This window comes from Lates calcarifer, linkage group LG15 (genome assembly GCF_001640805.2).
Source record: "Lates calcarifer isolate ASB-BC8 linkage group LG15, TLL_Latcal_v3, whole genome shotgun sequence".
Taxonomy (NCBI): domain Eukaryota; kingdom Metazoa; phylum Chordata; class Actinopteri; family Centropomidae; genus Lates; species Lates calcarifer.
This window is the reverse complement of record NC_066847.1, coordinates 29837318-29848277: the sequence shown is the minus strand read 5'-3', so window position 1 is coordinate 29848277 and position 10960 is coordinate 29837318. Positions and strand designations below refer to the sequence as shown.

The 10960-nt window shown below is 40.2% G+C and overlaps 2 protein-coding genes across 3 annotated transcripts in view; one reads left to right on the top strand and one right to left on the bottom strand.

The window, feature by feature from the left end:
• The first annotated feature begins 938 nt into the window (after nt 1-938).
• LOC108887413 (uncharacterized) lies at nt 939-4759 on the top strand. Its single transcript, XM_051076108.1, has 7 exons — nt 939-1406; nt 1521-1592; nt 1695-1813; nt 1990-2047; nt 2157-2251; nt 2364-3526; nt 3645-4759. Exons 1-7 carry the CDS (start codon nt 1362-1364, stop codon nt 3743-3745), a joined length of 1653 nt encoding a protein of 550 aa, XP_050932065.1. The 5' UTR covers nt 939-1361; the 3' UTR covers nt 3746-4759.
• Nucleotides 4760-6401: 1642 nt separating this feature from the next.
• Nucleotides 6402-10960, bottom strand: part of usp45 (ubiquitin specific peptidase 45) — a 32815-nt gene continuing 28256 nt past the window's right edge. For both annotated transcript variants that reach the window (XM_018682852.2, XM_018682862.2), the window contains exons 15-18: nt 10316-10413; nt 10045-10131; nt 9615-9759; nt 6402-8497 (exon numbers count right to left, since the gene is read on the bottom strand). In XM_018682852.2, coding sequence (XP_018538368.1) covers nt 8367-8497; nt 9615-9759; nt 10045-10131; nt 10316-10413 — 461 coding nt within the window. In that variant the 3' untranslated portion in view covers nt 6402-8366. The remainder of the gene's footprint in view (nt 8498-9614; nt 9760-10044; nt 10132-10315; nt 10414-10960) is intronic.

Genomic DNA, 10960 nt, shown 5'->3' with positions numbered 1-10960 from the left:
AACATGTAAATGTCTTACATGTCTTAGTGTCTATTTTGGGACGGTGATCACTTACTTTTGACTGAAATTTGTGAGTCTTTTCTATTTAAGATACCAAATAGTTTGCCACATGTGAGTCTGTCACCTCTAACGTACGTAGCATATCAGCTATTTTTAAACATTTGGGCTATACAAATAAAGACATAAACATAGTAAGCACGTTAATCAGTCAGTAAATATAATGTGACAAGTCTGATTATTTAAAAATGTACTCAGCCTTGTCTAATAAGCCTACACATCCCCTAGCGCATTCGCCCATTATTGCAGCGAATCTTGTTTGTTTTGTTTTAGTTTTTGTGAATTCTGTGACTAAATCACGTCTGTTAGATGTCTTTAGGTAGTTTCTCTTCTGACCACTGATTTTTACTTTTTGCTATGACTTTTTCGTTAAGAAATAGGAAGTTACGAGTAGCACGTAAAGGTAGCATGGGCACCGGGAGAGTTTCAGATGCTGATGAGACTGATGATAATGAGCACGGGGATGCTGGACAATTTAAAAAGTGTATGAAAGCTGCACGGGTGTCTGTGTGTTCTCGTTTGATAGCATACAAACAAGATTAAATCGTTGACCTTTTCATACACAGACAGATACACACAAGAAACTGAGCACTTCATTTCCTCTTCTAAGCATCTCCTATCACAAGATCTAAGAGTAATGTATTAGTTACCTGCATACAAGGTTTAAGCTTTTTGTATGGTATTCAAAAGGACAAGGATGAGGACCGCTGAATTTATGGGTACTTTTGCTTAAAATGTACCTCATCAATTATAGAAATAGTTCCTAATTAATTGTCTCATCAGTTAATCTCCTATTTGTCTCAGCTCTTATTTGCTCTTGCCTGAAAGGCCTGACTCCTTGATGTTGTCTCTGACATCAAATTAAATATATATGTATGCATGTAATACCGCTGATTTCACTGTCTGTCTTTTGCAACAGTACTGCGAAGGGCCATGGAGCCACTCAGTTGGATGGATTGGACTCTAAATGTGTATTTTAATCCCACCTTGCATCCATCAGTTCATATTATTTATGATGTCCCTTGGTCATCCATGATCAGTCAGCTGACCTTTCACCCAGCTATAGAAGGTGTCATGAAGAGTTCTGGAGTTCCAGAATGGTGACTACAGTGAGTCAGTTATGAGAATCTCTCTGCAGAATTCACACACTCTTCAACCCGAACACACTCATTTGTGCCTGGATGATCAACTGTGTTGGAGTACTCTCTTATCGTTGAACTTACAGTCGTGAAATTTTCGTTGTCGCTTTGACAAACACTTTGTTAAACCTGTTCTGTATTTGGATATACAGCAACAAAATATCAATGGATTTTACTGAAGGAAGCAGAGGAATCTACAGACCCATCAGGGTATGTGAGAGTTTTCTTTTTTACTGGAGTTTGACTGTGAACATTTCCAGAAGTAATGTGAATAGCAAACCAATGATCAAACCAATGATCAACTTTATTGTATTTTCCTCACAGGTGTTGTTTGACACACCCATATATGAACGGGCTCTGCAGACCTGCTGGCATGTTGGCTCTTATAAGTCTCAGGTAAGACCCACTGTAGTTTTCATGTCCACACCAACATAAAGTACCATAAACTGTGTCCTGTACTTGAAGATAAAGACATGTGATCTCTTGTATGGTGTTTAGATTGCACTGGTTGCTGAACTTCTGAGGCTCCAGCAGAAATACCAGCTCTCATCTGAGGTGACTGCTGAAGACATGACTGAGCTGCTGTTGGAAGAGAGCAAAAGCACAGTGAGAGTGAAGTGAGTTATTGACACACACACACACACACACACACACACACACACACACACAAACAAACAAACACACAGTCTGGCACCACACCTCTTCTTAAGTCTGCCCATATCACACTAAGGTGTGTGTGATGAGGAAGAGAGGAACAGTAAAGATGAAGCTTGTGTTTTCTTTCTGTTTGAAGGCTCTGGGAATTTGAACTGGAAGACTTTGATGAGGATGTCATACCTCTTCTCAGACTGGTAACGCCACAACCCTGAGAAGACTTTGCTGTAGTTTGGAGTGAACATCACACTTGATTTATTTCTGTAAATATGCCCAGTCTGCTCACCATATCATTCCTTGTTTCAGGTGTGGGAGGTGAACAACAACATGAAGAGGAGGGACGTTGAGTTTGAAGCCAGAAGGCTGCTCAACTCACCAGAGACCATCCCTCCTCAGTTTCAGTGAGTCGTGTTTGATACACATTTATTATCAGTTACAGTGCAGTGGTTGTGATGTCTCTGTGAAGTTGTTAAGTGGTTTTAAAACAAAAATTTGAATGACTTTTACCAACAGACATCCCAAGATCATCAGCCAGGCTCACAAGTATGCCAAGAGCCTGACAGAGCAGCACCAGCAAATCCGCAGCTCCAAACTGCTGTGCCCACGAGAGGTGGTGATGGAGGTGGTTCCAAAAGTTGTGCAGGGCTTCTGGTTGCCTCCTCCAAACACCTCCTTCAACATGCCCTCCAAGCAGCTGAGTAAAATGGCTGTTGGAGTCACAAAAGCTGTTGAGGACCGGGTCTCCACTACTCTGCCCTCCATGCTCCTTCAGGTCTCCTTCTCCCGCTTCATCAGAAACGACGTGGTCCTGTCTATCCAGGAAAAGGTTAGACAGGGTTATACTAAAGACGTCCTAATGAAGATGCTTAACTGCTTTTCAGCAAAGGTGCTGAAAACCATCAGTGATGTAGCAGCGGCAGAGATCTGTGTGCTGTTTCAGCCTCAGACTCACACAAAAATGCCTCCAAATCTGAAGCCCAGAGAGGACTGCACCCAGCCAGCAGATGTGGTGGATCTTGCAGAGGCCAAAACCAGCTCTGCTGTCATGACTCCTCCACCTGCTCCTCCTACCCTCGCTATAACTGCCAACACTGGCCTGGATGAGGCAGAGGAACAGCCAGTACCCAGCTCAGAACTGGACTCTGCTGTGGCTACAACTCCTGCAGCTCCTGTGAGCCCCGCTGATGAGTCTCCTGTCATCTCTGCAGTACAGGATGACCTGACCGCCAGTGCTGAATCTCATTCTAACTCTTCCATCCACAATGGTTTGAACAACAGCCTGGATGAAGCAGAGGAAGAGCCAACTTCAAGCCCACAACCAGACTCTTCTGCCCTTTCTCCTCCACCTGCTCCTCTTACCTTTGCTACAGAAACTCCTGCCAACACTGGCCTGGATGAAGCAGAGGAACAGCCAGTGCTCAGCCCAGAATCTGCTGTTATTCCTCCTCCACCTGCTCCTCTGACCCCCTCTCCTGAACCTCCTGTCAACGCTGCCAACACCCCCAAAACCCAGGGGCCAACATTCAGTCCAGAACCAGACTCCACCTTTGTTATTGCTCCCCCACCACCTGTGACCCCTCCTGCTGATGAGTCTCCTGCCATTTCTGCAGTTCAAGATGACCTGATCTTCATGCAGCAGCCAGTCAGGGTGGATGAGTCCTTCACCACCACTACAGGTAGGAATAATTATTCATGTTGACTTGTGTCTGAGCCATCCTGTCCATTCACACAGTGGTTAACTGTTACTTCTGGTGTGATGAGTTCAGACACTGACTGACTGCTTTGGTTTTTCAGAGGTTAAAAAGACAAAGAGGAGAAGATTCAGCCGCTTCTTTGGTTGGCTGCGAAAAAACATCTGCTGCTGTTTCCTGTCTGAAGACACAGAGGCAGAATGACATTTCCTCTGTAAAACACCATTTTATTGCTGCACTGCAGCCTTCTGTCTTTCGTTTTGAATTAATAAATTTGCAAAATTAAGCATTTTATTTCATATGTTATAGTTTGTTCATAAAACACTGCACATACTGTATAGCTTTAGTTTCCTGGTGTATTTCATGAGCACTTTTATTATGGAAAAACAAACAGAAATGACTTATGCAAGAAACAAGACTTTCCAACACAGACAAACAGAAGACAGTGGAGGATGGTAGGAGATGCCGCAAACAATTCTGAAATCCCCTCAGTAAAACATCATTGAGTACTTTGTTATTGTAATTATCAGTTTCATTTTTGTGAATGTATTAAACTGTATTAAAACTAAGACGCAATACAGGAATTCTGTGATGTATGTAGAGTGCAGGCTTGATTTTGCACTAGGACATATGGATGTGTATTTGAGAAACAAGCACTTTTGATTTGGGTAAAATCAGAATTACAAACAGACAAAATGTCTTACAACAAATGTCAAATATTCCCCAAAACAGAGAAGGATTAGGATTTTCAAACACTTCACCATACATCCCTTTGTAATTGCCTGCAACTAGCACCTGTGGCATTTCTGAAGTAAAACATTTATAGAAAATTGCCCGTTTTTTCAATGACTACTTTTGAGGAAACATTGCAATGGGAAAATTTATTTCCACAGACTGCACTAAATATATGTAAAATCAACAACAAAAACCTATCTCTAGTTTGCCAGCTAGAATGAAAGAACTACCATACCCCTAATCTTTTGCTTCCTGTCTGAAGACACAGGGACAGAATGAACTTCCATCTGTAAAACATAATTTTAATGCTGCACTGCAGCCTCTATTTCTCTGTTTCATTTTTTGTGTCTTTCATTTTGAATTAATAAACCTATAAATTTATAGGTTTTGTTTCTGGGTGTACTTCATGAGCACTTCTAGTATAGTGACAAAAACATCAAGAACAGAAATTAAGATAAAGAGAAGACAGTGGGGGGTGGTAGGATTGACCTGATAGCAGCTGCTGATGCAGATGCTGCAAACAATTCAGAAATCTCACAGAGCACTTTGTAATACAGTGAGTGTATTTGAAATCGGTGTTCATAGAGTGACAGATAAAACATTGTGACCAGATACCAGAGTATTCACCGGCAGGGGCAGATCGCAGATTGAGCTGTAAATTAACATAAATCTATTTAAGAATATGCACCAAGTATAATATCAGATGTGGTTACTTGAAACTTTACAGATTCAGATTTTAAATATAAACCATTAGATCAGAAAATGGACTATGCTGCTTTGTTATCAATGAATCCAAATGCTATGTAGACAGTCAGGAATGTAAAATTTTGAATGCAAGATTTTTGCTTGTAATGGAGTATTCTCAGAGTACTCAAGCAAAAGATCTCATTAGTTCCTCCACCACTCCATAATATCAAGTGAAGTATTAAAACATATATGTATATATTGACACAGGGCCTCAGCAAAACATGGCTGCAAGATTTGTTTAAAAAATGTAGAAGCCATTTCAGTTTATTTGGTGCATCAATTCATTTTCTGTGGTTAATACCAAAGAAAACTGAGATTCATCACATTACCACAAAGTATTCTCTTTGGGGCCTTCAGAGCTCATGGGTGTCTGGGCAGTCCAGTGCAGCTGTTATAGAAACATTTTTCAAAGTCAGACTGATGCATGTGATTCAAGTAAGGAGACTGTGGCCTCTTATTAGCTACAGTGTTCGGCAGAGTACCTGTAGTTCTTAGTGGATGTCACCATTTTCCTAAAACATGAACTATATTCAACACACACTTTGTTGTAAGGGTTATCTGCAGGTGTTGTTCAGTGCTCTGTCATGTACTGCTCTGGTGTTAGATTGTAGTGTTAATGTGTATGCACTGTGAGGAGCAGAGCCCGAGGCATGTGTAGTCCAACTGTGTAGATGTTTGCATCAGAAAATGTGTTTAACGTGTTGTGTGTTAATGCATATATGAGGTTTGGTGTCAGGCGAGGTGAGACTGACAGTGACAGTGGCGCTCATGGTGAGAGCAGAGAAATTTAACCTCCACTGCTGGTAGATGAGCATTCCAGCACCATCTTATTAGTTTCTTTTCATTAACTGAGATTAAATCACATCTCATGCTTCAACAGTATGTCCTTGGGCCAAAAGCCTACCCCTGCCTCCACCCACACGCTCACCCAACACCCACACTTTAAAAATAGACAAATACATTTCAGAAAAGATTTGATCTTTTTGTTGGTGGCGGCTTGACAACCTGCTTCAATGCTCCGGCGCCATGACTCAGATGTCAGAGTGTGTGGGAACAAGACGACGTGTAAGACAATGTTTTTGGACGTTGCCCTTTTCCTGATTCCACACCCACCTCCTCTTCACCAGCTCGCGACATGTTCTGAAGCAGTGCTGCTCTGCACCCGTCAGGGCCGATCACCGGCGAAGACAGGCTGAATATGGCACCCTGGGATCTGCAGTGACAGCCCCAGAGCGATGGTGGACAACATCTCACTTGGAGTAAAAACAGGATGACATCAATTCCAAAGCAAAACAAAATCCATTGTGATCTCTCATCCACTACTGCTGCTGAGAACAAGATAGGCTAAAACATAAAGAGAACAGAGTCCTGTGAGTCCTTCAGTTCATAAATTAGATTTATTTTGATACAGTATGTAATTATACTCATTCCAAATGTTTATTATTTCAAAACTGAACTTAAATGTGATTTTCTGGAAACAAAAGTCTGTCTCAAGGAAAAACCCTGCACACCTGAAGCACCATGATTTTGTATTGTTACTAGTATGTACAATTACATATACTCCTTATATTTGCTTACAGTAAGTTATACTGTACATAAATATGCCACACATATCCCTCTTTGCATTTGACTCTGCATATGTTTTTCCTCTCACTTTGCACAGATTTCTTAAACCTGAAACAGTGGCACTGAATTTGTCCTTGTTTCAAAAGAAAACAATAAACCTCTAGACTCTGATGCATTTGTTTAACTCGTTCCCTTCTACTGTTTTGGCAAATGTCCAACAAGCAGGAAAAATCTTTTCATCTAAAACACTTTCATAGAAAAAGATGAACAGTTCATCTGACATATATGTTTCAAGAATAGGCAATACATTCATTAGAACATTAACCCATGCACATTACAGCAAAGATGTCTATCTAGTACGGCTTCAAGCCTTCAAGGTTTTTTTTAATTTTTCGATGTTTTTATTATTTGCTCAACCTTATTGATGGTAGCAGGGAATAAAAAGTCAGTCCTACAATGCTGACTCTTTGTCAAACATCTTGATGGGTTTGTGTGTGTGCCTACAGCAGAGCTGAAATACAATGAAAGGCAAACAAGGTGCTTTGTTGAACTGATAATCATCGGGTTAGTTTGTTTGTGCAAAGACATTTGAGAACCATACTGATGACCTTGAAGGAACAAATGTTAAAGAAACTGTATGAAGTAAACTCCTCGTGTGTTTGGTTTTGATTTTCTGCTCTGACGTGCAGGTGCAAAACTTGTCTTTGGCAAATGTAGTTGACTGATAGTCTTACATTTATACATTCTGATGTAGAAAAACAACTGTTTAAAGTAGGCTGTAAAATAATTGTTGTGCTACTCTTCGAAGGTGCTGTGTGCAGCAATTTCAATCAGCGTGTCAATGTAAACTGCTGTAAGATGTGGTTTTTATTATTATCATATATAAATAGAGCCAAGGCTCTATATGCTTGTCCTCATGCTCAGCCATGGTGTCTTTAGTGAGAAGAACAAAAGTTTAAATTCATTGTTTTGCTGCCGTTTCTCACCATCTGCCATCTGCTATTACCAGAAATAATCATGCACATTTCTCACAAATATTGGAGCCAGTGCCACACAATGTACAATCTTTTGTGCAGAGCGCTGGCAGAGGAGCCAATCTTCTTTATGATGGTCCTGAGTTTCTACATTAATTATACCAACTACGCCGATTTCATCTGGCAGTTGAATACTGATGAGAAAATGATACACATAGCACCTTAAAACTACATTCTCCTGTCTCTCACTCATTCACTCACTCATAAGTGTGTATATACACACACAAATACATACACACACTATTGACATCAACTAGTCAGTGCTGGGCACAGTTTAGCATGCAATAACTCTGCTTATTTCCTGCTGGTTACTGTAGCAAACTCCTTCATGCAGTTTATATCTCGGGCACATGATCGTGACAGAGATAGATGATAAATTTAGAACAGCTCGGGTTCAATAATACTCTTAGCTTGACCTCTTTTTAAAGGGTAGGGCTTTATAATGGAAATGTGAATGAAAATTGGGACTATATCAAAAAAGAAAATTATAACTTCAACATCTGATGTTAATCTTTTATGTATCTAAGATATTTAAAAGTGCCCATTTTCAATTTAGAGTTTGTATGGACATGACAAAACAGCCATTCTTCTCATGTAAGATAAGTGAGTGTACAGTGGAGTCATTCCCTTTTCTTCCCTCCACACACTCACAGATACAGTAAGAGGAATGTACAGGCTGTACCAAAAACAACACAAAGCAAAACAGATTTCTAGGGAAAATGCATTCACTGATTTACACTGCATTACAGCATTTCCTCGTAGAAGAGCAGGTATGCCTGAGAGTTGAGTACCCTTGACTCTGGTACTGACTGAACCGTGGTGTCACTGACGTACACCCACTGGCCCTGGGAGCTGCTGCTGGCCTCCCTCGCACCTGAAAAACACACAAAAAGTGTCAATGTCATTGCTTGTCGTGGGGTGGGGATGTCAATAAGAAAAAAAAAAACAAGTAGGAAGCACTATTTTGTACTCATCCTCTGGTGCCTGGCTTTTCTTATTTTTCAAGGCAGGAAAAAGCCCCTTGAGAGTATACAGTATGCAGTATATATATTCAGTTCAGGTTGTTGGCTGACAACAGGAGCAGTGATCACCATGCCAGTCTCCAACACCTTGTTTCATTGCTATTTTCACTGTAAGATATTGAGCTAGAACACAAGGAACTTCAACATAGCATAAATAACTTTAAAAGTTACAGTGTATCTAAACTGCTTTATTCGGTCATGCACCTCTTCTGCTTATTTTCAGTTAAGGATTTATGGTTACTTGTCTTTTCTTTTATGTTTTCCTTTGGTAGGTAGATAAGTTAGTTAGTGGAGCTCCTCTTTTATGTTGCACACATTTTCTCCTAGACAGGGTTGTAACATTGTTCTATAGATAAGTATTCACAAGTTTCTCTGTACATTACTCAGCTGGTCATTTAGACAATTTACCGGACCATGAAAAAAACGGGCTCATACATATTTTTGCTGCACTTCGTCAAGTCAATAATTTGCCCAAGATCCTGGCTCATCATCAGCTACATAGAAAATAAATAATATGAACTGAGAATACTGCTTTTTGTTAACTTAATATTTTTAGGTATCTAAACAGCAATGTTGAGGTGAACTGATGAAAAGAAATCTTAAGCAGAATGAACACAGTGATAAAAGACAGCTGTGATCATGTAGATGTTACAGTAGGACTACAGTGTATCAGCAGTAGTTCAACATGTTTGAACTCTCTGTCATCACCACCCAAAGGCTTCTATTTCAATATCTTACATCAGCTTGTCAATAGCAAGGACAACTACTACTTTGAGTTTTCCAACTACCTTTCAGCACTATTCTGTAATCTGGACACTAAAAGAGAAAAACACATGGACATATAGGACACAAAGATATCTATTCATTGTGCCCTTAAAAGAGAACATCCTCAGTCTTATAAGTGAGGCAAATACTGACTGCTTTCATGAACTGCACACAAACACAGACATAGAACAGCTGAACCCTGACCTGACAGGTTCCTGTGGTGCTGATCTGTTTTCCTCTGGGGAGTGCGCACTTTTACATATGCAGTATAGTGGCCCCCCCGCATTGAGCCACTATGTTCAACAATCCCATACAGACTGTAGAGGACACGCTCACCGGCTGCCAGATTCTAGCAGAAATGAGAAAAAAGATTAGTAAAAAGCTACAGAGCTAAAAAAAAGTAAAGATAAAGATAAACAGATACAGAGAAAGAAGTCTTAAGGAACAGTACCAACCAAGGACATTTATTACAAACTGAACTACTGAAGCAAGGATTATCAGAAACCTTTAGCACAGTGAAAGTGGAGTGGTGTTAAATGTAGGAGAGAGTTTGAAAACCCTTTGATATGAAAAGATTAATTCACTTTCAAATAAAGAGATTTTTTAGGGGGACTTAGGTTTAGTTACTAAATACCTTGCAGGATGCTGAACAGAATGGAGCCAGATCCAAGATCAGAGGAAAGTCAACATGGCGGTTCACCTTTCGTAGGTTCATCCCTGCCTTAAAATACAAAAACATAACCGCAGTGTACTAACATTTGCACCTGTAGACTAAATCACAAGCATCAATATCTAAGTTAAAGATACCTTAAAAAAATCGCTCAAAACTGCATCACACATAACAGCCTTTGAATATCTGTTTGAAAAAATGGAGAGTGATAAATAGGCTGTGTGTGGCTGCTAACCTGGTGGAAGCGTTTAAGATGCAAAGTGATGACTGGAGGCAGCGAGGATATCAGCATTTGCTTCCTGGCACTGGTGTAAATCTTCTCCACCTTCTTATCTATGCAAACAAAACAAAACACACAGAAAGGTCAGGTTTAACTGTTAAAACATTGACTCGGTTTTGTTCAAAAAGGTTTGAGCACAGACATTATATTCATGAATATTCATGACAGGATCATAGGATCAACACTGTTTTGATACTTTCTTCTGGAGAAAAAATGTTAGAATCTGTTGTAATTGGGATGAATGAAAGCTGCCTACAGCTGCAGTGTGTGAAGGACTGAACTACAAAGTTTTTGCAACCAACAATCAAGCCTGTAGGTAATGTGTAGGGATGGGCATTTTAATTGCTTTTTGAAATAAAATAATCAAGCCAATATAAGTTGATTAGTCGATCAGGCATGATGTCATTGTTAACACGTGCCTCCCACACAAACCAAAATTACAATAATAAAAAAGCTGACCAATCAAGGAGTGGGTGAACCACAAGTATACCAGTGTGTCTGTCATCTGTGCTTCAAGTCTGGAGTACAGAACCCGAAATGTTCCAGTCACCGATGACGTAATGGCAGGTGACAGTGACATAAGACTCGTGAGAGCATCGT

Bases quoted from the DNA above. Each gene is read 5' to 3' on its own strand.
- LOC108887413 (XM_051076108.1), top strand. From the start codon at position 1,362: ATGGATTTTACTGAAGGAAGCAGAGGAATCTACAGACCCATCAGG. The intron at 1,593-1,694 runs GTAAGACCCACT...TATGGTGTTTAG, and splicing joins TTGGCTCTTATAAGTCTCAG to ATTGCACTGGTTGCTGAACT. The intron at 2,252-2,363 runs GTGAGTCGTGTT...TTTTACCAACAG, and splicing joins ACCATCCCTCCTCAGTTTCA to ACATCCCAAGATCATCAGCC.